At 40.8% G+C, this 27,984-nt stretch overlaps 1 protein-coding gene and 1 pseudogene across 3 annotated transcripts in view; one reads left to right on the top strand and one right to left on the bottom strand.

Moving 5' to 3' along the window:
• Nucleotides 1-229: 229 nt before the first annotated feature.
• Nucleotides 230-1,039, bottom strand: LOC311620489 (iron-sulfur cluster assembly 2 homolog, mitochondrial-like; annotated as a pseudogene). Its single transcript has one exon. The product of its transcript is annotated as an iron-sulfur cluster assembly 2 homolog, mitochondrial-like (transcript).
• Nucleotides 1,040-3,438: 2,399 nt separating this feature from the next.
• The window catches only part of ACSS3 (acyl-CoA synthetase short chain family member 3), a 153,393-nt gene continuing 128,847 nt past the window's right edge, over nucleotides 3,439-27,984 (top strand). Inside the window, exon 1 of one of the 2 annotated variants that reach the window (XM_084878860.1) lies at nucleotides 3,439-4,201. In XM_084878860.1, coding sequence (XP_084734986.1) covers nucleotides 3,891-4,201 — 311 coding nt within the window. In that variant the 5' untranslated portion in view covers nucleotides 3,439-3,890. The remainder of the gene's footprint in view (nucleotides 4,202-27,984) is intronic. The other variant, XM_084878861.1, reaches the window with a different exon arrangement.

The following is a 27,984-nucleotide window of genomic DNA, read 5'->3' as shown; positions in this document are numbered from 1 at the left end:
GTGTCCCAGTACCTCTGCCTCCTGCAGCTCCTCTGAGTCTCAGTGTGCTTTTCTCTTTCCTTCTAGTTGTAGAATTTCCATTCAGCCAGCCTTCCTGTGGTTCTGGATGATGTCCGTTTTGTCTTTTAGTTATAGTTTTGAAATTGTTGTACAAGGCAACAGTTTAAGTGTTTAACTATGCCGTCATCTTGGTTTTCCCTCTCCATTGCTCTTTATTATTATTATTTTTTTTTTGCTTTAAAATGAAGCTTTTATACACAGTTATACATATATGTACAAGCAGCTCTGAAGACCAGACAAATAACTCACATTTTGGAACCTTGGAGGCTCTACAAATTACACCAGGTTTCAACTAGTCATTAAACCTTAGGTAACAGGAGCCTTGGCCTTAGAATTGTGCAGGAGAAATGAAGTCAAGAGTCAAGATTGCTTCACATTCTGAAGAGAAAAAAAAATAGTGGCGAAACACGACACTCTTGGATTGTGGGAAATAAAATTGTGGGAGGGACATGATTGGAAGGAAACCACTAAAATTCCACTCATTCCAGGTTCCTCAAATTGGTACCAATGGCAGCCACCTCTGGGTCACCTGTCCTCTCATCAAAGCGTGACAGAGAAGGAAGAGCCACAGGAGCAGCCTTTCTCCGCCTGAGGGTTGTTCAGCACTTGAAATGAGCTCCGGATCAGCTCTTGGCAGAAGTCCACGTGGGCCCCTTTCACGAAGGCCAAGCTATCAGAGTCAACCACCACTCGTGCCTCACCCTGTTCAAATACCCTACTCTGTCGTCAGGGTTGATCACTGTATCCAGTGAAAATCTGTACTAAAATCCGGAGCATCCACCTCCCTCCACCTCCAGCCTGAGGAATTCTGCCCCTTGGGTGATTTCCAGGAGCCTCTGGACGCAGCTGTTGGTGAGGTGGATCTGCCCTTCGCCAGCCTCAGGGTCGGGCCGATGCTGCGAAGAACCTGCTCCTCCACCAGGGGGTGGCCTCTCGCAGGGCCGCCGCCGTTAGGGACGAGCCCCTGGCGGCCGCCATCTTCCTCTCCATTGCTCTTTAGAGAGAGTGGAAGGGAGGGAGGGAAAGGGTGAGGGCTGTGGGGGTATAGTGAGAGAAAAATATTAGTGTGAGAATGATATATCCATTGGTCACCTCCCGCATACACCCAGACTGGGGGCCAGAGATCAAACCTGTAACCCAGGTATATGCCCTTTACCGGGAATAAAAACTGAGACCCTTCAGTGTATTGGGCTGACACTCTAACCACTGAGCAATACCTGCCAGGGCAGTGTAGGGAATTAATGTATTTCCCAAGTTTTCCCACTTATTAGATACTAGGATTCAAATTGAGACTCAATTGATATTCATATGCTTAGTGATCAGTCTGACCAAATGACAGAATGACTAAAATGACTGACCAACCACTAGCTATGATGAGCACTGAGTACCAGGGAGCAGTCACTCAATGCAGGAGCTTCCCCCTGGTGGTCAGTGTGCTCCCACCGTATGAATACTGCTCAGCTGACCATGATGAGTGGCTGCTCCTGCAGCAGGCCACTCCCCACCCCCACCAGTGCACGAATTCCATTCACTGGCCTTTAGTCTTAATATAAAGGCCAATGATCTACACTTAGGCCCTGGACTGCATTTGACACTATTTCAGATTTCCTTATCTAGCTCCAGTAAATATTTTTATTGCTACTGTCCACTCCTGCTCCACCCCTACACTACATCCTAGCCTTTGTTGGACTGTGCCTTCACTCATGCTCTCTCCTTGACCTGTAATGGAACTTACATTAATAGTCTATTCTGTACAATTACTCAAAACAAGACAATGGACAGTTGCCTGGTGGTAAAATCCTGGACTTTAGAATCAGATTCCCCATCTTACCAAAGTCAGGGACCTCAGAGAAAAGGGTAGTGTTTGTATAGTGTGCTGGGGTAAGGACAGAACTGAAGCTGACTGTCCCTGTGCAAGGCCTCCCCCTTGAGACAGGGGTGGTCCATCTCAGGGCACACATGCCTCACTAGGTGCTTGGGTTGCTCTGAGCATCAGCAAGGTTTGATTCCTGTTTGGTTTGGTAGCTGCATGGCCTTGAGCAGGTTAACCTCTATTTGTAAAAGTGGGGGTGGGGGTTATAATTCCCACTTCTTAGTGCTCCTTTGAGAATCGGAGAGGCTAACATATTTGAAAGTGGGAATGCCCGATATACACACAGTAGGTCAACGATTGTCTGCTTCCTTTCTTCACAGCTCCTCCTCCAGTCAACCTTACCTCACTGTGCAGGTGCTCACAAACACGTATTTGTTAAGCAAATGCTAACATGGACACCACTGTAATACAACAGAGAATACTTTAGGGCCAGGGGATCTTGTATGCCAGAGAGCCGCATTAAGCAACTGAGCAGAGGAAAGAAGGGAGCCAGGAGGTTAAACAGCTTTGTAACGTTCCCTGGATCCAAATGGTGACAAATGTCTTCATTATTGGAAATCATTTTGATTTGAGGCCAATAGAAGGAATAAAGCACTCTGCAGGAGTCAGGGAAGTCTAGTGCCTTCTTTCTCAGCTGAAAGGAAATAGCCCAGGTGGCTAGAGATTCTTGTTTGTGTGCTTTGCAATAGATTTATCTCTGTTCTGCTTAACCCTTATCTTTTCCTGCAGAATAATCTGTTTACAACTTCTCAGGTTTACAATCCTTCCTAGGGCCAGGGCATTCCACTATGTCTCACCTCAGATTTGGAAATGCACATCTTTCATTTAAAACAGAAAATATTACCACGCCAAAATGGAACGTGCTTGGCATACTCCTAAGGCAACTGAGATCGCACATGAATTTCACTAACATGTGAAAAAATAAAACAGGAAAAGAGCTTGAAGAATGGTGAACCCAGATACTAATTCATATCGCCTTTCTCTTTTGTCTTCAGCTTCTTCTTTCCTCAGATCTTCATTTCTCCCCGCCCCCGCCCCCCCCCCCCCCCCCCCCCCCCCCCCGCCCAATCAATAAAAGGCCCACAGAAACTCCAAAGAGACAAATTGTTAGGGAGGAAATGTAACAAGTCCATTCTTTTCTTTTGCTTCTAGTCGGTTGGGAAGTCCAGGCAGCCAGCAAGTGAAGCCCTTATCTCAGGGGGTTATCTACCCAGGGGCCTGTCTTTGATCCCCAGAAAGCATTTCCCAATTCTGACCACAAAACCTCTCACCACTCCTCCTCCTCTCTCAGCTGCCAGGAAATCCTGGAGCAGTCTTTGCCCCGGAGCCGCTGGTGTTTTTAATAACCAGGGGTTGAGTTGAGGTGAAACTACACATCAATTAAACGCACACTTCAGGGGCCTCGCCGCACATCCCGGGGTGCTGGCATCCGCTGCAGCCCAAGGGCGAGGCCGCCTGCACCACCAGCTGGCTCTCCAGAGATTTGCCCGGGGAGGGGAGGTGATCACATTCGCTTTTGCCTGAGAACTGAGTGAGATGGGCCCGTGGGCTTCACCCAGGGGCTGTGTGTGAAGGAAGGGAGGCCGTGCTGCAGCTTGAGGGCACTCTTCCTGGGGACCTCGAGGTGGGCAATGCACGGAGAGGTTGGATTTCTTGCAGGACCTCCCTCACCGCGCGCAGGGCAATGGATCGCCTCCCCCTCCCCCCTCCTTCCTCCCTCTCCCCCAACTCCAGCCTGTTGCTTCCTCTGCGGCTCCAGGTCGGTTTTTCCCGGCGACTCTAGTGTGACTTCCAAACTCCGAGGCTGCGACTCGCCCCGCAATTAGCGCCCGCCTCCCGCCTGCTGCCCACGAGCCCCCGGAAGCCTCCTGCACCCCAACCCAACCGCCGCCCGAGGGGTGCGCTCCGGGGACCGCCGATCGCAGGTCCTGCAGGGGGTGGGGGGCCGCTGGCGGCGATGAAGCCGTCCTGGCTGCAGTGCCGGAAAGTCACGGGCGCCGGGGGTCTCGGGGGCCCCCTGCCGGGCGCCCCCCAGGCCCGGGGAGCCGGCCCGGCCCGCAGGGCGTACGTGGCCCCCGGCCCGCGGGGCGCGCTCGGGGGCCGCGGCTGCCGCGCTCTGTCCGCGGGCGGCGGCGGCAGCGAGTACCGGACCCACTTCGCGGCCTCGGTGGCCGACCCCGAGCGGTTCTGGGGCAAAGCCGCGGAGCAGATCAGCTGGTACAGGCCCTGGACCAAGACGCTGGAGAACAGGCACCCTTCCACCAGCTGGTGAGTGAGCCCTCCGCCCGCCCTCCCCGTCCCCGGCCTCGACGCCCCCTGCTCGGGAGGGAGCCCGGGGTTCCACGGGGAATGGGAATGGAGACTGGAGATGTCAGTGTGTGTTTCAGTTCAGTTTCACAGCTTTTCTTGCCTTCTCTTGAGGAAGTCGGGTATCGGGAGCCCAGTTTCCCGTAGACTGATGTACCTGGATGGCAGGGCTCTGCGCGGCCCTGGGATGTTAAACTGATGAAATCGAGGGCCTGTCTCCAGGAACAGCACAGCCCAACCTGGGAAGAAGCCCTGTAAACAAATGCAAGCACTCTATTAAACCAGGGAACTATGGCCCAGTGGCCTTGGGGAAGAAGGGGATAGAGGAAAAACTTCAGTAAGTTCACACCCAAGTAGGGTTGGCGTGGGTGAGTGTGTCTTCTCAAAGTACTCAAGTACCTAAGTCTTTGAGACCAGGAACTGGAACTCCGGTTGGAATTTGATTGTTTCTGATTGTGTTAGCCGGAGAGGTGGGAGAGGGGCTGTCCATCACGGCTGGGCCCCGGAAGGGTTTTATGTGTCATGGTAAGGAGCTCAGAGGCCCTGTTCTGTGTATGAAGCCGGAGTATGGGAATGCCCAGAAAGAATGCACACAGAGGCCAGGTGGTGCTAGAAACCATGGTAGGAGCAAAGGCTTTCCTTCTAGAGCAGCAATTATAAGTAGCTAGAAACACTTTTTATATTACAACAGTCAGAGATACATGACAGCAACTTGCTAGAACAGTAAGGGTGAGACACAGTCCGTGAGAAAGAACTCAGAGTTGTGGCTACTTTTTGGGACACGCGCTTCACAGGTAGCTCGCTCTCATCTGCCAGCCATCAGGGAGCAATGTTTCCTGAGAAAGTTTTAGAAGCACTGCAAGAAGCTTTCCCACTCCCAAGTTCCCAGCAGTGAGATGGTCAGGTTTGCATCTGATAAATGTCCCCTGTTGAAGGCAGGGAACTTGGAGCGGGGAAGGGTAGGTGAACCAGAGCTGATCTGTGTTGCCACCCTCCCCTGCCCCATCCTGTTTGAAAATGTTGGCATGGCTTTCCCTTGAGAGTCTGAGGGCCTTTCCCCTCCCACTTCTTATTTTTACAGCAGTGTTTGACTCATCCTCTTTACATGCCTGGCAATGACCCAAGTACTAGGCATACACCAATGAGCAATATGTGGCCCCTGGTTTTTGGGAATCATGATGATTGAGAGCTGGAGCCAGAATATTGGGCTGGAGTCCTGGCTTTTGCAGTTACTGGTTGTGTGTTCACAGGCATGTTACTTAATCTTTCTGTGCTTCAGTTTTCATATATATATATATATAAATGTAGAAGTAATATAAAGATTAATTAAATAAAGAAGTAAGACCACAGCTTGAATGAAATAGGCCCTGTGAACGTTAAAGGAAGAATATGTATTTTGCACTCTCATACCACAATTATTTTAGGACAGGAAACCCTCTTAGTGTTTCTTAGATCAAAACAGCTTATTTCCTCTCCCAAGAGTGTGTTCTCAAAGTTCTCTGCCCACATGTCTGCCCTAAAGTATGGTCCTGACATGACTTACGTGACTATCTCTTCCAATACACAGTGCAAAGAACTCAAGAAGTCACTGGGCTAGTCCAAACTAAAAACGATGGCCAAACGTAAGGCAGTGGCCAAGTATACATGGAGGAGAAAGGATAACAACTGAATGATGTCATTTAGTCAAATATTATTCTAACAGCACTATTCAGTCAAACACTACTGGAAAGAAAGGAGTCTTGAGGAAATCTTTAAAATGGGTTCAAAATGAATAATAAGGATTAGATGCGAGAAGAGGGGAAGACCATTCCAGACAATGAAAACAGCATTTGCAAAGGTCTTGAATTATACGATAGCTCAGTAAGTTCTATAAACTGAAAGCAGGCCATTGTGGCTGAAGCTTAAGGAATGACAAGGAAATTATCAAGAAATGGAAGAAGAGAGCATATTTTGAGTGGTCTTAGAAGTCGTGCTAAGGATTTGAACATTTTTTTTCCTCCCACATAACACATGCCATACGACATGTTTAAAACATGAGTGTCCTACTCTTTTTGCACTGGAACAAGACAGCTGTTAGTTCAACCCTGCTACCAGACTAAATGGGTCTATTTGGGCACATTTAAGTGCAATCAAACACATGAGGAGTTTGCAGCCAAGAAAGTATTAGTTGAGAAAATGGAGCCAAGCTTGGAGTCTCAGGTAAACTAACCTTCAAAGATCTGGCTCCCCAGTGGCTTCCAGGGCATGGGTGATAGAGGGGGAAGTCATTAATAGTGGTGGTTAAAGGAGTTGGGATCCTGGGTTCTTCTGATGGGTTGGGATCAGGAAAGGGAGGAGTTGATCTTTGTATCAGGTGCCGGTGTCAGCCAGAGCTCTGTTCTGCCTGGTTTCCTGAGGCGGTGGGCCAGATAGGGGAGGGTCTTTCTGCTTTCATGGGCCTGGGACTGAAACTCAATGAAGTCTAGATGCTATATCCTTACTGTGAAGAAAACTCTGTTTTGTGGTCAATGGACCTGAGGCTTTGTTCTTAACACATATTGATAATGAACACAATCTGAAGTCATAAGGATTTAATGATTAAGGAAGGGAGTGGACTCTAACAGACAGAGAAAAGTCCAAAGGAGAAAGGACCACGTTAAAGAAATGGAGCTTCTGTGTAGTTACAATCCCTGCTCTGCCACTTACCTTGGGCTATCTTCAGTATTTTCATGATGTTAGTATCAATTTCTTAGGATTGTATGTGGGGGAGGGAACTTATGAAATGTCCAGGACTGTGCCTGGCACACAGTACTAGGTATTCATGTCTCTAGACTATGGGAGAGGTAGTCTCATAAACTAATGTGGTTCAGGAAGTTTTCAGAGAAATGGTAGCTTTTGAACTGATCATAAAGTGGGACTTAGGAAAAAAGAAAAACTTTTTTTTTTTTTTTTTTTTTTAATGTGGGGAACAAACATGGCAAAGGCATGGAGATATGGAAGAACCAAGTGTGCTTGGAGTATATATAGTATTACAAAACAGTTGGCTTGTAGTGGTTATTTTGAAGTACTGGTAATGGAATTCAGAAGGTAGTTTTCAGGATGGTTTAAGAAGACCCAGCATGCTAAGGCGTTTGCATCCATTCTGCAGGCTACCAGTCACAATCGGACAGACTGCAGAAAGGTTTTGTTTGATCCAGATGCTGGGTGTTTTTTTGTTTGTTTATAAAAATTATCAGTATTTAAGCATTGGAAGATCTCATCTAAAATTTAAGTTTCCTTTAACAAGTCACATTTTCACTTCTCCTGAAAAGAAAACAAAAAGTGGACCATCTGTCAGCAGTGGGTCAGCGTTCTTCTGTGGTAACACTTGGCTGGAACTGAGTAGCTGCTGTTCCAGGCAAAATTAGACATAGTGACTGGCTGGCTGGGGTGCAGGGAAGAAAAGAAGTTGCGGTGACTGCAAGAATATGAGTCAAAAGTCCAAGTGGAGGAATTGGTTGCAAAATTAAAGATGATAGTTTGAAAATGTGAGAGGGAATTGACGTAGAATTATGGTTTTGACTATAAGTTGCAAAGAGATGAAGAGTTAAACCCTGGTGGATGTTGAGTGTAGGGAGACAAAAAGGAGGAAGAAAAAAACTGTGGAATGGTTGGGACTTGTTTAAAGAAATAGAAGCAAGAGTAGGGTATTTTTGTGTCATGGAGTATGAGAAAGAGGAGAGATAAAAGCAGGGAAGTCCATAGAGGTCATGGGCTCTAGAGATCTTTTGAGGCTTTTGAGGATTGAAAGGTCAGTTTTGACTCAGAACTCATCAGTGACTTTTAATAATGTGATATCAATGAAGAGATGAAGGCCAAAGCCCAAACAATGCATTTCAGAGGGAACTGATGGTAGGTAAACACGTGGATCTATTTGGCAGTGATCGAAGGGAAAGGGGATAGGATGACAGCATGTGAAGGTGCCTAGGTTGCCTGAAAGATAGTTTCCTCACTCTCTTTACTTTTCTCCTCTGCCCCACTTAGGAGGAACCCATGTTTAAAGGCAGAAGTGAAAAAAAATCTTTGAAACAGGAATAAAGGGAATCTTGCTTATTTGAAACTATTCCTCATCAGCGGGGCTCCCTGTTTTTGCAAGTTGAACTTTGTGGCTTATTATTATATTTTTCTTTAGATACTAGAATGAAAGAAACAAGATGGAAGTTTAAAAGATGGAATAAAGAACTACTCAGCACCCGAAAGCGGTTTGGCTCAATGGATAGAGCGTCGGCTTGGGGACTGAGAGGTCCTGGGTTCAATTCTGGTCAAGGGCATGTACCTTGGTTGCGGGCATATCCCTAGTAGGGGGTGTGCAAGAGGGATCTGATCGATGACTCTCTCATCGATGTTTCTAGCTCTCTATCTCTCTGTACAAAATCAATAAAAATATATTTAAAAAAAAAAAAAAAGAACTACTCAGCAGATCTATATGCTCCTGTTATAGACTATTCAGCTAGATAGCTAAACATTTGATTGTGAGATGGACAGGGAACTAGAGAGTGGGAAAGGGATGATATAATATTTGTTCAGTTTTTCTAAGGTTGTCAGGCAACAGGTCAGTAAGTTGTTCAGAGGGGAAAACTTCTTTATCTTGTACTTGGGTCTTTTCTATGAGTTTGACATTGTTTAAAAGGAAAACAAATAAGGAAAGTATAATGTGAATTTTATATAACCAGAAAGTAATTTAATTCCCCTACTCAATTTTGGTTCTTTGGCAGTTAGTTAGGCACATTCAACTGTTAAGGAAATTCAGTCTTTTTTAAAGCCTTATTAAGATTCTGTGAAATTTCCTTTATGTGTTTCAGAATTTAATATTTAATTCTTTTGAAGGTCAGAGTTTTATCTAAGAATGAAAAATTTGCCCCCTTTTGACAAACTCTAAAGGAAATGGTTTTATTCATATTGTGTACAGTATAGGTATACCTAAACTTAAACATAACATTTTTTCTAAATATAAACATTTTTAGAAGACACAGGGTCAGCATGAAAATGGCCCGTTGGAAATACAGTACTCATAAAAAAGCCGATTGTATAAGATGGGCCTCACTTTGTTTCTGAAGGTCAGCAGCTTGGTGCTGTGCTGTATCTACTTTTCTCAGTGTGTCCTGCAACTGAGCCTTTAGGACAGAACAGAGCGAACTGCAGGAATGCTGCAATTACATAAGCAAGGGTGGATTGCCTGACAGAGGGCACCGTCAATGGACAATGGAAATTCAAGCAGCTGCTACCAGTCCACTCGCAGGTGTGGGGGAAAGCCAAGCTCTGAGCACCTCCTGGAAGGTGGCTTACTTTTCCTTTGTTCATGCCACATACTGTCCTTGAGATAGAAATCCAGTGGTTTGAGTCATTTCCTCCCTCTCCTTCTCCTCTTCCTCCTTTAAAAAATGAATAAATAAATAAAATTCCACTTTCATAAGCAAAAAGCAGCAACTTCATGGAGAGCATTACTTTTCATTGTGGTGTTACATTTGCAAGAGAAATATGTGGGAAATCAAGACATCTTTGTGGTTTTATATATATATATATATATATAAAAAATATATAAAATATATGTGTATTGTATCTATATATATATATATATATATATATATATATATATATAAACATATATATGTTGTAATAACTCCTTAAAATTATGGTTTTAGGAAGCATATCTGAATGTGGAACTCAAATTCTTGATCTAAACTATGTATAGAGAATTTGTTATCAAAGGTTTAATTATATTTGCTTTCACTGGCATTGTGGCTAACTGATGTAAGAGACAGTGTAGAGCAAGGAGAGGTACTATTATATCTAGGGAAGTTGAAGTTGAAGTTTTGAGTTTAAAATAGTCCAGTTGACAGTCTTAGGGTGGCTAAAAAAAAAAGCTCTTTCAAATTCTAAGTTAGTGTTTCATTTATGACTTTTAAGTATTAAATAGTGAATTTTACTAATTTAAAAAACAAATTGTTCTAAATGGGAGAAGAGCAACTAGTCTTGTAGGTGTTTGACTTAAGACTAATTCTGGACAATAGGCACACCTTCTCCTTAGGTTTTGAAGAATAACAACATTTCCCAAGTATAATCTTTTAAGATTTCTCTCCTAAATGAATACATCAGTTAAGTAAAATAAACTTGGGAAGATTAAGAAAAAAGAAAGAATGCTAAGTATCTATTGTGGATATGACCAATATAGATATTTGCAAAAAAAAAAAAAATTTAGTATGATAGATTGATTTAAAAAAAATTAGTAGCTAAAGCAACATAAAATCAGTATTATTGACTACTAGAGGCCTGGTACACAAATTCCTGCATGGCCTGGGGAGAGGTCGAGGGTGGTTGGCCAGTCCTGACACCTGGTCAAACTCCTGGTTGAACTTCCAGTTGAAGGTACAATTTGCATATTAGCCTTTTATTATATAGGACTGGAGAGAGGCCAGGTGCACAAAATTTGTGCACAGGGAATGGGGGTGTGTCTCTTAGTCCAGCCTGCACCCTCTCCAATCTGGGACCCCTCGAGGGATGTCCAGGTAGGATTGGGCCTAAATGGGCAGTTGGACATCCCTCACAATACAGGACTGCTGGCTCCAAACTGCTCGTCTGCCTGCCTGATTGCCCCTAACCATTCCCCTGCCAGCCTGATCAATGCCTAACTGCTCTCCTGCTGGCCCAATTACTCCTAACTGCCCTTTCCTACAGGCTTGGTTGTCTCCAACTGCCTTCCCCTGCTGGCCCAGGTCCCCCCAACTGCCCTTCCCTGCAAGCCTGGTCCCTCCCAACTGCCCTCCTCTGCAGGCCTTGTCCCTTCCCTCCTTATTGGCTGTGGGCACAGCCATTTTTATGGCAAAGTGACAGTTCATTTGCATGTTACTCTTTTATTAGGATTAGCTAAATAACTGAGTGAAAGTATTGGAGCTTAGAAAAGTCTACTTTTGCACTAATCTCACTTTGTTTTCTCTACACTTTTTCTTATTTTTATAGAGCTTCATTGATTCTCAATTGAGAGTTAAGTGCTTTTCTAAACCGCAACTGCCCTGATTCAGCCTTCCTCCCAACTCACCCCTTAATCAAGGCTGAATGAAGTTTGCCACTATTACCAGTGGAAATTTATCAGAGAGCCTATTTTGGTGAGTGAAGAAAAAAGTTGAGGATCGTTATTTGTGGAGAAAACAATCTGATTCTGATTTTTGGTTAAAATGTTGGCTCCACTCTTTGAACTGCACCTTGCCTCAAACTATCATAAAAAGGGATTGTAAAATCCGGGCTGTGATGGGTATTATTGTTCAGCAATATCTGTTCTCCTCTACTTTTGAGCGCAGGAGAAGAGAGAATCTCCCCACGTCAGCGTGGTTATGTGATTAGCTTAGCTATGGCCGTTAGAGGAGTAAGGCGTGTCAGTGCTTCAAAGCTTTGTGCCCTCTGGTCTGTCACAGTCATTGTGGAAGCACATGTAGCATAGCAGTAGTCTGGATGGCTGAGCAGAAATGCATAGATGACAGTGCTTTGGGAGTCCACTTGAAACCGCAGGGAAGCGTAAATGAGAAATAAACATTTATGCTTTACGAGTTACAGAAAGTTTACGGTTATTGTAGCGAATCCAACCCATCCTTACTGATTGAGAAGAAATAACAACTGTATAGGGTATTTAAAATGAGTAAGAGTGCTAATGTAAAGAAGTAGTGTCTAGCATATAGTTAAAACAGCTAAGCTTTAGTTGTATTCATGCTATGAGCTAGGTACAGTGCTAAATGCTTTAATTTATTTAATATTTATAACAATCCTGTCAATTTAAAAAATATATATATTTTATTGATTTTTTACAGAGAGAAAGGGAGAGGGATAGAGAGTTAGAAATATCGATGAGAGGAAAACATCGACCAGCTGCCTCCTGCACATCCCCCACCGGGGATGTGCCCACAACCAATGTACATGCCCTTGACTGGAAACTGAAGGGTCCCAGGTTTTATTCTGGACAAGGGCATGTACCTTGGTTCCCCAGTAGGGGGTGTGCAGTAGGCAGCTGATCAATGTTTCTCTCGTTGTTGTTTTTAGCTCTCTATCCATCTCCCTTCCTCTCTTGGGGGATGTCGGACTGCCAGTTTAGGCCCAATCCCGCAGGCATCCCTTAGAGATTGGGCCTAAACTGGCAGTCATACATCCCTCTCGAATACCTGGACTGCTGCCGAAGCCCATTTGGCTCAGTGGTAGAGCGTCGGTCTGCAGACTGAAAGGTCCCAGGTTTGATTCCGGTCAAGGGCATGTACATTGGTTGCGGGCACGTCCCCAGTAGGGGGTGTGCAAGAGGCAGCTGGTCGATGTTTCTCTCTCATTGATGTTTCTAGCTCTCTATCTCTCTCCCTTCCTCTCTGTAAAAGATCAATTATATATATTAAAAAGAAAAGAAAAGAAAAGAAAAGAAAAAGAAAACCTGGACTGCTGGCTCCTAACCACTCTCTTGCCTGCCTGCCTCATCACCCCTAACCACTTGCCTGCCTGCTTGATCTCCCCTAACCTCTCACCTGCCTGCCTGACTGCCCCTAACTGCTTGCCTGCCTGCCTGATCACCCCTCACTGCCTCTGCCTGCTTGCCTGATTGCCCCTAACCACTTGCTGCCTACTTGATTGCTATAACCACTCTGCATTCCTGCCTGATTGCCCCTAACAACTCGCTTGCCTGCCTGACTACCGCTAACCCCTGCTGCCACAGCTTAATTCTGAAAGAAGTCAGGAAGGTCATTCACCTATCTGGTCTAATTGTCATATTATGCTTTTATTATTATAGATGTGTCTTCCACTCTCCTCTCATTTTACAGGAATATATCTTCATTGTTTTCCCAGAGTCAACTTGCACATGTCTTCTTGACAAATGCCTCTTTCTTAAAAAGCACATCACCTTGAATCTTATTTCCCTTTAAGCTACTTTGGCAAAGAATGCTTAATACTTATCTCCTTTTGTCACTATACATACACTGTAAGTGCTCACATTCTACAATGCTTAGGTTTTACCAGTAATTTAACAAATCACCAAGAGGTCATGGAAGGGCAGGGATCAGGTCTCAGTCACCTCTGTTATCTCCATAGTGGAATGAACATAACTGTGTATAAAAACTTTAACATATGCAGATTAACCTTTTTTAAAAAAAATATTTTTATTGATTTCAGAGAGGAAGGGAGAGGGAGAAAGAGATAGAAATATCAATGATGAGAGAGAATCATCGATCAGCTATCTCCTGCATGCCCCCTACTGGGGATTGATCCCACAACCCAGGCATGTGCCCTGACCGGGAATCAAACCCTGATCTCCTGGTTCATAGATCTACGTTCAGATTAACCTTTTTTATCCATCTTTTAATCTTGATTGAGATGGATAAATACATAAATTGCATCTAGATATCACTTGAATTATCCATCCCACCAGAACCCAAAATGACCCATGAATGAAAGCATCAAAGAGTTGGAAATTCTCTTCATGGCTCTAAGTTTTATTACAAGGCAATTGGATGCCTTTGCTCCTCTTAAGCTCATTTATATTTAAGTTGTAGTAGAGAATATTTTACATTGGCATAGGTTTCTTAGTCATCAAGCCAAAGAAACTTATATTGCAAGGAGGGAATACTTTACTTCTGTGATATACCAAGTACCCATGTGAGTATTGATTGGGAAAGTTGTCTCTTTGGCACATCATCAGACTCTTAAGTATTTCAGATTGAAGAGCTGGATCAATATTATGTTACTAGATTGTTATTATGTAGTACATATGTTAACCAAATATATCAAATTTTAATGACCAAGTTAAAATTGGTGAATAAAAGTGTTAAAAGGAAGACAAATACCATATGACTTCACTTGTATGTTGGATCTAGAAATATCAATGATGAGAGAGAATCATCGATCAGCTATCTCCTGCATGCCCCCTACTGGGGATTGAAGCAAACACACACACACACACACACACACACACACACACACCCCAAACAAGTTTATAGATATAGAGAACTGATTGGTGATTGCCAGAAGGGAAGAAAAGGATCTGGGTTGGGTGAATTAGCTGAAGGGGTCAAAAGGTTCAAACTTCTAATTATAAAATAATTAGCCATGGGAATGTAATATATAACATGATGATCATATTTGGAAGTTGCTAAGAGAGTAAATCATCACAGGAAAGAAAATTATAAGGAGGTATGATGATGGATAGTAACTAGACTTATTGTGGTGATGAATTAGCAATTATACCAATATTAAATCATTATTTTTCACACCTGAAACTAATATAATATTACTAAAGGTCTGGTGCATGAATTCATGCGCGGGTGGGCTGCTGGCCCTCCCCGATGGGGGCCTATTGGGGGAAGCGCTGGCTGTGGGGTGGGACCATAGCTGGCCAGGGGGAGGGGCAATGGTAGGTTGGGGGGGCAATTGGAGCCCTGATGGGACCAGTTGGCCACCACATTGTGAGTCATAGTGACTGTTAGTTCCAATGCTTTCGTAGTTCTGGTTGCTTGGCTTTTATATATAGGGATATGTAAACTGTTCTTCAATGAAAAATAAAAAAATGGGTTAGCAATCAGATAATAAAAATATTACTTCTTTTAGGACACATTTATGGAACTGCCAAAAATGACAACACTCTAACATTTACGTTATTTGGAACAAAATCTGATTTTATTCTGATGAAAGCTTGAATTTAAAAAAATGTATATATACAGCTTATTTTATTGTCAGTTTAAAATGTTGGGCCCTGATTGTTCAAGATCTTGTACATATGTCTACTATAAACATTCTTTTTTTAAAAAAATATATTTTATTAATTTTTTACAGAGAGAAAGAGAGAGGAATAGAGAGTAAGAAACATCGATGAGAGAGAAACATCGATCAGCTACCTCTTATACACCCCCCACCGGGGATGTGCCCGCAACCAATGTACATGCCCTTGACCAGAATCGAACCCGGGACCTTTCAGTCCGCGGATCGATGCTCTACCACTGAGCCAAACCGGTTTCAGCTATAAACATTCTTTAAATAGTTTAAGAGCTGTTTGACATATGATTGTAATTATAGGCTTAGCAGATCTAATTTGATAATAATTGTATTTTAATTTAAGTTATAAAAGGATTAATGTTCATGTTAATATAAAAATTTAATATAAAATTTATAATTAATAAAAATACCTTTAATCAGGACGTTTTTCTCCCAAAGTATCTAATTATTTGAAAACTGATCAATGTTTCTTTCTCATTGATGTTCCTAACTCTCTATCCAACTCCCTTCCTCTCTTGGGGGATGTCGGACTGCTAGTTTAGGCCTGATCCTGCAGGCATCCCTGTGAGACTGGGCCTAAACCGGCAGTCAGACATCCCTCTCACAATCCTGGACTGCTGGCTCCAGGATTGTATGGAAATAATAATACAGTTGCATTAAAATCTCTTAAATTCTAAAGGATGATCATACTTTATATGTATTTTGTGTGTGTGTGTGCATATGTGTGTGTTTGTGAGTGTGTGTAAGGTGTTATAGGAGACAAAACATATTATGATAATAATAACTAAAATAATATCCTTTAACATAGTTTTTTAAACTTTTCAAGAACATACTTCCTTTAAATTTTTTATTTTATTTTTAATCCTCTTCTGAGGATATGTTTTTATTGATTTAGAGAGAAAGGAAGGCAGAGGGGCAGAGAGAGAGGAAAAGAAAAAGAGAGAAATGAATGTGTGAGAGAAATATCAATCAGTTGCCTCTAGTAAGCACCCTGACTGGGGATCGAACCCCAAACCTGGGTATGTGCCCTGACCAGGAATCAAACCTTTGACCTTTTGGTGCATGGACAATACTCTAACCAACTGATCCACACTGGCCAGGGCAAGAACATACTTTCTTAAAGAAGAATTTACGGAAGGTTAAGTAACTTGTTTGTGTTCACTTGGCATGCAGGTGGCAGATTTGGCATGAAAAAACAGATCTGTTAGACTTCGGAGTGCATAATCTTCTAATTGTGTCATATTTCCTCTCTAATTAACCTTGTTTTGTCCTCATAATACCAGTGTTACAGATTAAAGTCAATACATGCATATCTATTTGTTGACCTGTTATAAAAATGAAGTTTTTTTTGTTTTAAAATTTATTCATTCATTAACTCATTTGTTTCCTCATGTATTCTTTCCTTCTTTCTCTTGTTCATTCAGAAAAAGGTTTATTAAATGTCTTCTGTGAGCCAGGCACTAATCCAGGCATTGAATGAGAGTCTATATAGTGTATAACTTTGAAGAACAATGTCATACATCAAAGGAAAAAAAGTGTTTCTGCTTTTAATAACAGTTTTCATTTGCCTGTTTAATAAAAGCAGAGTAATCATGAGTGGTATGGACCATTTAGTTGGTGAATAGCAGCCGTTCTCTAATTAATGAATCCTTTAACAGATACTAGTAAAAGACTCCGAGTTTAATTTTATCCCTTTGTGTAGCCTCTCATTTGTCTCTTAGATGAGAAAAAGACAAGTAAGAAACAAAAGGAGAATTAAAGGAACTGATGGGCTTGGTTAATATTAGCTAGATAATGTACTTCTGGATATTTGAGCAGGCTTCAATGTATTCAAGTTTCAAATTATTGAATGTTAATGGACAATTGTCTATTTACGAATGTGTAGATAGTGGGGGAGTTGTCAAAGAGAACAAAGATGTAGTTTGTGACATAGTTCTCGGATTATTTTGAGGATAAGGCTAGGAAAAAATCAGAATAAATTTTTTTTGTCTACTTTATTTAACATTTTAATTTATGCTCAATAATATCTAGTTAGTTATGTTAGGTTTATCTTTGTAGGTATGTTTATGCTATGTTTGTATCTGTGTGTCAGGCTGTTTTGGTGAGACGTGAAGGTTGGAAGTCGGATGAAAAATATAGTGTATTTTAATTAAAAGAGCAGAGGTTTTATGAAGATATGGTTTGAGACCTAGGTTTGACTAATTACTTGTTTTTAAAAAAAAATGTATTTTATTGATTTCTTTTACAGAGGGGAAGGGAGAAGGATAGAGAGTTAGAAACATAGGATGAAAGAGAAACATCAATCAGCTGCCTCCTGCACACCCCACACTGGGGATGTGCCCTTAACTGGTATTGAAGCTGGTAGAACCCTTCAGTCCGCAGGCAGACACTCTAGCCACTGAACCAAACTGGTTAGGGCTTGACTAATTACTTTTCATTGATATTTCTTTATTCAAAAATAATTCTGATTGAAATTTAGGTTTATGTTTTCTTATGTTTCACAAAGAAGTATTACTTTACATTTTATTTAAACTTAGAGAAGCCAAACATGATGGGAAAATCAGCTATAGTTCAATATCTAAATATATTCCCAGTTTGTATCTCAGTATATTTCCATTCAATCTTTCATTTCTTTCTTTTAAAATTTTAATTTTGGAATAATTAAAGACTCACAGAAGTTGCAAAAGTATTGTAGTACAGAGAGGTCCTTTGTACTCATCACTCAGCTTCCCCCAAGGGTAACATCTTATATAACCATAGGACCTTATCAAAACCAAACTTGATATTGGCAATACAATTCACTAGACTACAACCCTTGTCGAGATTTACCATTTTTTGATTGCTCTCATATTTTTGCTTGTTTGTCGTTTTGAAAACTATAATCTATGCATGTTTGTCAGTCTGGGCTCTATTTTTCTTCTTACAAAAAATATAATTATATTACCCATACTACTTGTTGTCTCCTTTTTTCAGTTATAGTAAGTTGTGATTTTTTTCATTCCTCTATTCTATTTCATTATTTTCAATGTATGCAGAATATTTTAACTTACTGTTTGGTTATAAATGTAAATTTATTTCACAATCCCATTATGTTGATATTTAAGTGGTTTCTCTTTTTTTTGCTATTATGAATAGGCAGATATACTTGCATCTTTGGACAGAATTCCAAAGATTTCTCTCTCACTGTCTGTCTCTTCCTCTCTCTTTCTTTTCTTCCTTTCTACTGAAGAATTGTTAGATTTCTGAGTCAAAGAGAATTTATATACTTTCTGATGTACCGTATTTTCCGTCGTATAAGACCACACTGTGTTCTAGTATAAAGCCTGCTCAGATTGGCCAGAGTCAGAGAGGCGGTCTATTAAAAAAAGAACTGGTGGCCGAAACCGGTTTGGCTCAGTGGATAGAGCGTTGGCCTGCGGACTCAAGGGACCCGGGTTCGATTCCGGTCAAGGGCATGTACTCTGGTTGCGGGCACATCCCCGGTAGGGGGTGTGCAGGAGGCAGCTGATTGATGTTTCTCTCTCATCGATGTTTCTGACTTTCTATCCCTCTCCCTTCCTCTCTGTAAAAAATCAATAAAATATATTGAAAAAATAAAAATAAAAAAAGAACTGGTGTTGCCTCGGAAGTGGGGGGTAGTCTTATACAGTGAATATAGGCCTAAACCTATGTTTTAACTGTAAAATTAGGGGGTCGTCTTATACGCCGGAAAATACGGTACATTGTCAAATTTTTCTCAGAAAAGATCAATTAATGTTGTGAATAAGGTCCCAGAGCCTTTTTCCTTAGGAAATATTTAGAGAATAAATAAAGGTAATAGTTTAGTGGACACTGAATACTAGGCTCTGTAAAATCTCAAAATTGTGTCATGTTGGCTTCAGATTTTTTTATTTAAGCAATAAAACAAAATTGATGCTCCCTTTGTATTTTTCCCAATTGCATAGTCTTTATAGAAATAATCTCTGAAGAATTTAAAAGGCTCAATGAGAAGAACAATTTCTTCTTCGGTATTCTAAAATGATTGATGGTGTTCCTCCTCTTTAATAAGAGCTTGCATTACACACCTCTCTGTGGACAGGAGCTGTGTTGTACAGAATGAGTTAATGAATGGGGTGTTGGCCTTCTGGGGCTGTCAGCCGCAGAGGAGTTTCATCAGAACGAAGTGTGCCGACATGCATGAGTTACGGCCTTAAAGAGAAATAAAAGGACAGGTAAGGTAACGATGCAATGTGGAAACAGAAAAACACGCAGTCCTACCGTCCTAAGGTTTAGAACATGTTAGTTTCAATCTTAACACATTTCTCCCCTCTCTTCTTTCCTTTTCTCCTTGACCAGTGGGAAATAACACCATGTCAGAAAGTTGGCTTCCTCCTCCCTGCATGGTGCTAGGCTACAATCTCTTCTCCTCTCTCCCCGTTGCCTTTGTATTTTTGTTCTTTCTCCATCACTTCGTTATTACTGTCATCAGTATTAAGTGCTGAGAGACATGCATCTTCTCTTCTCTCCAACAAATACCCGTTGATAATGGAGAATGTGTCTCCTCTCTGCCCCCTCCTGGAACTCTGGATAGCTTTGAGGTTTGCAGGTTACTTTCTTGGGCCTCTGTGGGCATCCTGGTCTGTAGGTGTGGTTTTCTGAGAATCTGCACTGATTTGGAGTTTGTTTCCTTGTCATGACTTATTTTTTAATTCATTCTTGAGGACTACTGTCCCTAAGAGTGTGTTAAGTGCTCTCTTGAAAAGGGCTGTCTAATGAAGTTTGCTTTCCTTGAAAATGTACTTTTAAGTTTATATGCCTTTAGGATTATATTTAAATGTTAATAAATTTATGCTTTGAATTTTAAAGGTGTTTTGAGCTTATCTTTTACATTGACCTTTATTATTAATTTAATTACAATTTTATCTTTTTCTTTTTTTTAAATATATTTTATTGATTTTGTAAAGAGAGAAAGGGAGAGAGATAGAAACATAGATGAGAGAGAGTCTTCGATCAGCTGCCTCTTGCACACCCCCTACTGGGGATATGCCCGCAACCAAGGTACATGCCCTTGACCGGAATCGAACCCGGGACCCTTCAGTCCCCAAGCCAACGCTCTATCCATTGAGCCAAACTGGTCTTGGCAATTTTATCTTTTTCTTTTCTTGTAATAAACCAAGTCTTATTTCCTTTTCCTTCATTTCTCTGTTTCCTGCATTCTCTCTAGAATAAAAATAAAACAAGGCAAAAGGGTGTCCTCACCTTCTGCTTGGGATTTAACTGTCAAGCCTGACTCAGCCGGAGGATCTTTAAGATTATTCATTTATGCCTTTTCTCTTCATTGACAGTGGATCCAGTTCAGATGACAGGGATTGATTTCTTGAAAGCCTTTCTTTCCATTCTTGTTCCTGTTGGCTGCGTGCCTCACCCTTGGCAGTTGACGCAGTTTTAATCCGAGATGATCTGGCCCCGGCGCAGGTGTCCCGGCTGTCCTTTCATGTCCAGATGGGGCAATCGGTGGCCCGAGCTGGTGGGATGGGGCCGGTGCTGAGTGTGTGTATTCATGGATGCAGGATCAATAGGGCTACAGAAGTCTCTCTCTTTGTGTTAGGTTTCTGTTAAAATAATTGGTCCTATAGCGATAGGTGCTTTCCAAGTACTTTCTCAAAAACAATATCCCTAGTGGTTAAATTACCATAAGGTTATAATGCTGCCCAAGTAGGCAATTTCCCAATTTGGAGGGTTTCCTGGAACAGTCAGTTGATACTGCTCAAGGCCAAGTGTCTCATTTAGATGGGATGTCACTGTGTGACTAAGGCAATAGGATGCCCTCTAAAAAATGCTTAAAGCCTTCTCTGTTGTGGGCAATAGTAGTCTTTTGAGCTAGTCATTGTTTCTGCTGAGCATTTACCTCATGAGACTTTTCCTTATTTGTGTTAATGTGTCAGAAAAGTACTACTTCCATTCACATTCATTCACAGCTGAAGACACCTATTTAAAAATAATTATTGAGCATTTGTTGTGTTCCTTTAATGAGGTAGCTCATGGTATCTGGCCACAGGATATAGTGTCTGGTGAAAGTACAAGAATTACTCAAAAAGCCCACCATCATATAAAATCAGAGATTCATTACATTTCTCTTGGAGTTAGTTACACTAGGTTCCAGTCTGCCATTGTGTGTGTTGTATAATTCCGGGAAGTTACTTGACTACACTGAGCTTCATTTCTTATATGTAAAATGGGAGTAACATTGTTTTCTTCAAGGGATGGTGCGGAAAGTGAATGATTTGATATATGTGAATAACAAAACTCAGAATCTGGCACATTATTGGCGATTAAAAAATGTTAGCTAGCCCTCCTACTTTAAAACTTTTTTTTTTTTCTTATTTGAAATTTCCCTTAAGGAGAACATCTATTTGGCACTCAGAGATGAAAAAACAAAACAAAACAAAACAAAACCTTCCATTTCCTTTGATAGCATTCTTCCTCCTACTTCTAGTTCCTTTTGATTTGTTTCTACAGTAGTGCTCTCTCCCCACCATGTCCTTACTTACCATTACATCCTAGGCTTCTCAATAGTCATTGATCCCATTTCCTCATTTGCCTCTCAGATGCCTCTCAAGTCTGACCTGAAATCTATGTCTGAGCAAGACATTCCCCTGCTCAAAATCCTTCCATGGCCTGCCCTTAACAAGGCATTCAAAGCTTAGAAGACAAAGCGCGCACTGATCTTTCATGCCTTAGCTCATGTTATGCTCCCACCCCACATACACATCTCTTGTTTCAGCAGCACTCATGAACCTGGACTTCCAAAACAGAACCTGAACTTTGCCTTACTTTGGCACTTGTCTCAATTGTCATTGCCATGGAAGAAACAAATAATATTCTCATTAATTTACCACCCCTCTCCCATTAGCTACCTACACTTTTCATGCTTTTAATAAAGCAGTTGAAAGATTTGTACAAGCTAAAGAGAATTCAGAGCATCTTCCTTCTCTTTCTTCCTTTTTAAAAATATTGTTTATATTGATTTTAGAAACAGAGAGAGGGAGAAAGAAAAAGATCTATGTGAGAGAGAAACATCTATTGGCATGCCCGTTATTTGGGGATCAATCAAAAATCCTGGGCAGAATTGGATTGGTGGCCTATTGTTGCATGGGACTACCTCTAACCATTGAGCCACACTCCTCTTTCTATCCTAACTTCTTGGCTGTGTTATCTATACTCCAGGTCCTCCTCTCCCTTATACTTCTGCATTCACTGCAAGGAGGGGCTAGTCCTCATTGCTCTATCCCAATTGCTCTCCCAAAGATCATCGATACCTATTTGTTGCTTAACTCAATGGATTGACTTGAGTCCTTACCTTAATTCATCTCTCTTTAGTATTTGACTCTGTAGACCGCCTTTGTGTCTTTGAAATTCCTTAAACTGCACTCACTGTCCAGTATGTGGCTATTGAAATTTAAGTTTAAGTCCGTGAGAATTAAATAAAATTTAAAATTGAGTTCTGCAGTCACATTAGTCAAATGTGGCTATTGAACACTTGAAAGGTGGCTATTGTGATTGAGGAGCTAAATTTCAAATTGTATTTACTTTCAATTAATTTAAACTTACATTTAGCCAGCCGTCTGTAGCTTGTGGCTACCCTATTAAGTATGGAAATAGAGAACATTTCCATGATCACAGAAATTTCTATTGGGCAGTCCTTATTTGCTAAAGTTTTTAAGTGGCCAAATAGTAAATAATTTTGGCTTTATGATCTAATAGGTTCCATTGCAAGCCTCTCAATTCTACTGTTGTAGCAGCCACAGACAATATGTAAACAATTGAGTGTGACTGTGTTTCCATAGAACTTTTCTTTTCCTTTTTATTAAAAATATACTTTATTGATTTTTTTTTACAGAAAGGAAGGGAAAAGAAGAGGGATAGAGAGTTAGGAACATCAGTGAGAGAGAAACATCCATCAGCTGCCTCCTGCACACTCCCTACTGGCGATGTGCCTGCAACCAAGGTACATGCCCTTGACCGGAATCGAACCTGGGACCCTTCAGTCTGCAGGCTGATGCTCTATCCATTGAGCCAAACCACTTAGGGCCCATAGAATGTTTCTTACATACATAGGGGGTCAGATTTGTCATGTATCTGTAATTTGCTGACCCCTCTTAGAGCCCTGGTTTCTTCATATATATCTTTTAAAATTTCTTCCTACTTTTCTCTAAAATTTTCCTTTTTTCAGTCCTCCTATTTCTCAAATCCCTCCCTCCTTTTCACCTTTATCACAACTTTATTGGGGAAAAAATCTCTAAATAGTCACCCGCTCTCTGTGTCGTGCTCCTGTCCATCATACCCATTGCCACACAACTGTACTTTCATAACTTGTCTAAGCCAGTTTCCTCATTCCCTAAATAGGGATGTCTTGACTGCCTGTTTAGGCCCCATCCCCAGGATTATATTTATTACAAATTAATCTACATTTTAAATGTGTCTAAACTGTAGGTATAAAATACTCTCACGTTATGAAAACAGAGTAGTGGTTGAGACTTGGAGCCTGACTTCTTGACATCCAATCCCAGCTTGTGACACATCAGTGTGCATCTTGGGTAAGCCACTAACCTCTTTGTACCTCAGTTTCCTCATTGGTACAATGAGGATCCTGTTAGCAGACACGCAGATTTGTTATGAGAATTAAATTAATTAATCTGTGTTAAATGCTTTTAGCATTGTTTTGGTGCAAAGTGTTGTGTTGTTTTTTACTTTATTTTATTTTCCTGGTTTTAAAGATGAGGGAGAAAGACCTGGACATGTTAATTTGCCTGCAATCATGCAACTAGTAAATTACATGTCTGAAATTTGAACGCTGGTCCTTTGACCTTAAAGCTCAGGCCTTTACACTCTATTACATCCCTTTCAACATCTACTGGCTCCTTACCGTATTCCATTAGAATTAATCTCTTTTTTGCTCTGTGCTTTCATTAATTTGTTGGAATTAATCTCTTTTTTGCTCTGTGCTTTCATTATACTCAGTTTACATCTGTACAAGGAAAGTTGCCACATTTTACTTCGTATTATAGTTATTACAAATTAGTCTGCCTTTTGAGAGTGAAGAACATGTTCCCAGTTATACTTTTCTTCATTCCTTCACAGTCTCAAGTCTAATTAGCAACAAATTATTATTAAATTTGTTTAGTAGAAACACTTTGAAAGAGAAAATTATTATAGATAGAAACTTTATCAATGGCCTGGGATTCCTGATTCCCAGTGCATTCACACTAAGAGCCAGAGACTGCAATTTTTGGTATATGCACACACAGGAACCCTGAGAAAATTATTATGGATAGAAAATTTATCAATATATAGGTGGTTGAAGTCTTCTGATAAAATAATGAATTGTTTCTTATAAAGACTACTAGAGGCCTGGTGCACAAAATTCATGCATAGCGGGGGTCCCCTCAGCCCAGCCTGCACTCTCTCCAATCTGGGACCCCTCGGGGGATGTCGGACTGCCTGTTTAGGTTTGATCCTCAGGATCAGGCCTAAACAGGCAGTTGGACATCCCTCTCAAAATCCAGGACCACTGGATCCTAACTCCTTACCTGCCTGCCTGATCACCCCTAACTGCCCCCCCCCCCATGGCCTGGTCAGTCATTTGGTCGCCCCTCACTAACCCCATTGCTGGCCTAGTCGCTCCATACAGCCTGTTCAGTCATCTGTTCAGTTGTGATGGTTGCTTAGGCTTTTATATATATAGACTAGTAGCCCTGCACACAAATTTGTGCAGCAGTAGCTCTCTGCTAGACCTGGCCGCTCCTTGCCTGCTCCCCAGAGACTCTCTGCAGCCTAGAGGCCCATCCGCGGCCAGGTAATGAAGCAAGCATTCCCCCAGGCCGTTCACACTACCTGCTCTCAGCAACTGCCCCTGCTCCCCTCCCCGGGACTGGGGGAATCCGTCAGGACTGTGAGGACTGGGCACTGCCATCTTTGTGATGCAGTAATGGTTAATTTGCATATTACCGTTTTATTAGATAGGATATATTTATCACTAGTATGTGGATTTAGTATTTTATTATATAGATAGCCAAATGCACTCATCATCTTTTTTTTATTTATTTATTAAATTGTGAAAAATAATGTGACTTTTAAAAATGAAATTGTGATTAAATGAAGACCCAAATAGGAGGTCATAAAAGAAGGAAATTGTAATATGATCCAAAGAAGGAAGATAGTAACAGAAGGTTAATTTGGAGTTGGACTTTGCAGTTATTTAACAAGGAATATATGCAGACTACAGAAGTCAGTAGCTGAGCATCTAGAGAGGGTTGTGTGTGACATTGTGACTACTAAATGAGATTGTGCTGGAGGAAGCTTTCACAGTTATTCTATGCAAATAGCAATATGACCCTTTGTGAATTATATGGGTCACACTGTTTGAAGTACATTACATTTTATTCTTGAAGTGGGTGGAAGCGGTTGAGAGCAACAATTTTAGATTTTATTAATTTAACTTTCCATAGCTGGGTAATCAAATTCACAGACTAAATGCTATCAATTTTCCCCTCTAAAAGAAGTAATGTGTTTTTTTTTTAGTATCAGTTTTTATTTCATTTTTTAATGTTTAAAAATTGATTTCATAAATGCATGCTTAAATGACAAAATTTTAGCTCTCATCAAAGGGTAAGTTAGTTGGTGGTAATCTCTGGGAACTGATGGGGCCCAGAGGTCAAGACTGTGGAACTTGTCAGGCTCCCAGCCTCTTAAAAATCCTTCAGACATCTACCACATTCATTGGCCTAGCCCGTTGTGTAGGCCAAATACACACTCCAGTGGGACATTTGATGAGCAAGGCCAAAATGAAACACAGAATGGGCTAATGTCTGGTATTAGGTGCTCTGAAATCTGATTCTGGTTAGGCTGCACCAAGGAAGAAAATAAGTCAAATTGAAACAAGATTCCCTTCCCTCCAAAGAACTGGGTCTAAGTTTTTGTTTGTTTGTTTTTAAATATACTTTATTGATTTTTTACAGAGAGGAAGGGAGAGGGATAGAGAGTTAGAAACATTGATGAGAGAGACACATCGATCAGCTGCCTCCTGCACACCTCCTATGGAGATGTGTCTGCAACCAAGGTACGTGCCCTTGATTGGAAATGAACCTGGGACCCTTCAGTCCGCAGTCTGAGGCTCTATCCACTGAGCCAAACCTGTCAGGGTCCAAGAAAGTTTTTATGTTAGATATTAGCTAGTAGGGGTTAGTGAAGAAAAGGCAGGGGAAAATAGAAAAGTATGTGCAAGAACAAATTCATAAGGAGTTTCAAGAACTTTCTTTTTTCCAAGCTCCTTCTCAAAACCCTCAGTCATGCCTTTGTCAGTTCAGACATTGACATTAGTACAGCTCGACTTCTTTGTAAGGACGTCTAACATTACTGTAGTGACTATATAATTATACTAGTTGAGGTTCCTTGTATTTTGGTTGCCTTGGGTTGTATCCTATTGCTTCAAATTATAAAATACGACAATTTTAAAGTTTGTTTCAATTTGCTGAAATTAATGAATCTTGACTTTTTATGAGTCCGGCTACACTAGATTTTGCTGCAGGAATGAACAACCCTCAAATCTCCCTGGGTTAAAAAGCCCAGGTATGTGTCACTCATATGAGTTTATCTTAGGTTACCTGGGAGATTTGCTCCATGCCATCCATCCTCACTCAAGCATACCAGTCAATAGTTACCATTTGGACTGTCACTCGTTCTTGTGGCTGAAAGAAAGAAGGAACTTGGTAAACATACATTGGATCTTAAAAACTTCCTTGATTACTTCTGTGGCCATAGCAGACTTTATGGCCATACCTCATTTTAAGTGGGTGTGAAAGGGCAGTCTTGTAAGTGGCTAGAATGAGGGCAACCACAATCATAGTGGACAGCAGGAATGACGATGTCAAATTTATAGCAAATCTATGTGATTTGAAGTTCTGTGTAACCATTTATTATGAATGCTCAGCTACCTGAGGTTGATTTTGATGACAAAAATAAATAAAAAGAAGGAACAAAAAAGTTTATGACCCAATTTTTAGTTTCTTAAACCCAAGTTTAGATGTTGCCATAAGAAATGTTCCTTTTTAATAGATTAAGTTGAAAAGAGGTGCTTTTATTTCATTAAAACATTTTTTATTAATGTTAATTTTACTGATTATAAAGTTGATGATTCAGTAAGACTAAAGCAAAGCAATCTTGACTGCTTTAATTTATATTTTTATTGAAATGTACTTAAATAATCCATTCAATACATAAATACATGTTCATAAAAATTAACACAAAAGTATTTATTAGATAAAAATATAGACTACCTCTTCTCCATACTGTCCCTCAATTTTTTTCTTGCCCCAAATTTACCACTATTAGCATTATCTTGTCAATTTTTCTAGACTCTTTCTTGTTCTTTTATGCAGTACAGAGAGGAACATAAGCAACTTACTTTGAAAAGTATATTTGGAGGTATATATTGCTTCCTAAATTGTTGAACTAATTTATTTGGTCATCAACATTATATAAGAATGCCAGTTTCTCTTTACTCTCACCAACACTGTTTATCAATATTATACCTTTATATTAATCCAGTGGTGGAAAATGGCATCTCATTGTTTTAATGTTCATTTCCTGATTGTTGGTATATTTATTGTTGGCCATTATTGACTTTCTTTCTGTGGATAATATGCTGAGATTCTTTGCCATTAGGTTTTAATTTTTTTCTCATTGATTTTTAGGTACACTTTTAAGTATTGAAGTTGCAAATATATCATCCATCTATCTATCTCTCTACCATTCATCTATCTGTCATCTATCATCTATGCATATATAATGCAAATACATATGGAAAGAATGGAGTATAATAAACGAATGAGGACAGTAAAGGATAAGTTAAAAATGATGCTAGAAAAATTGACTACTGATAAGTAAAAAATATAATTGTACTGCTACATCACAATATGTATGCAAACACATACCAAATAATACATATGTGTAAT

The sequence above is a fragment of the Pipistrellus hanaki genome (genome assembly GCF_964339955.1).
Source record: "Pipistrellus hanaki genome assembly, chromosome: 3".
Lineage (NCBI taxonomy): Eukaryota > Metazoa > Chordata > Mammalia > Chiroptera > Vespertilionidae > Pipistrellus > Pipistrellus hanaki.
The sequence above is the reverse complement of the archived record's forward strand: the minus strand, read 5'-3'. Positions and strand labels throughout refer to the sequence as shown.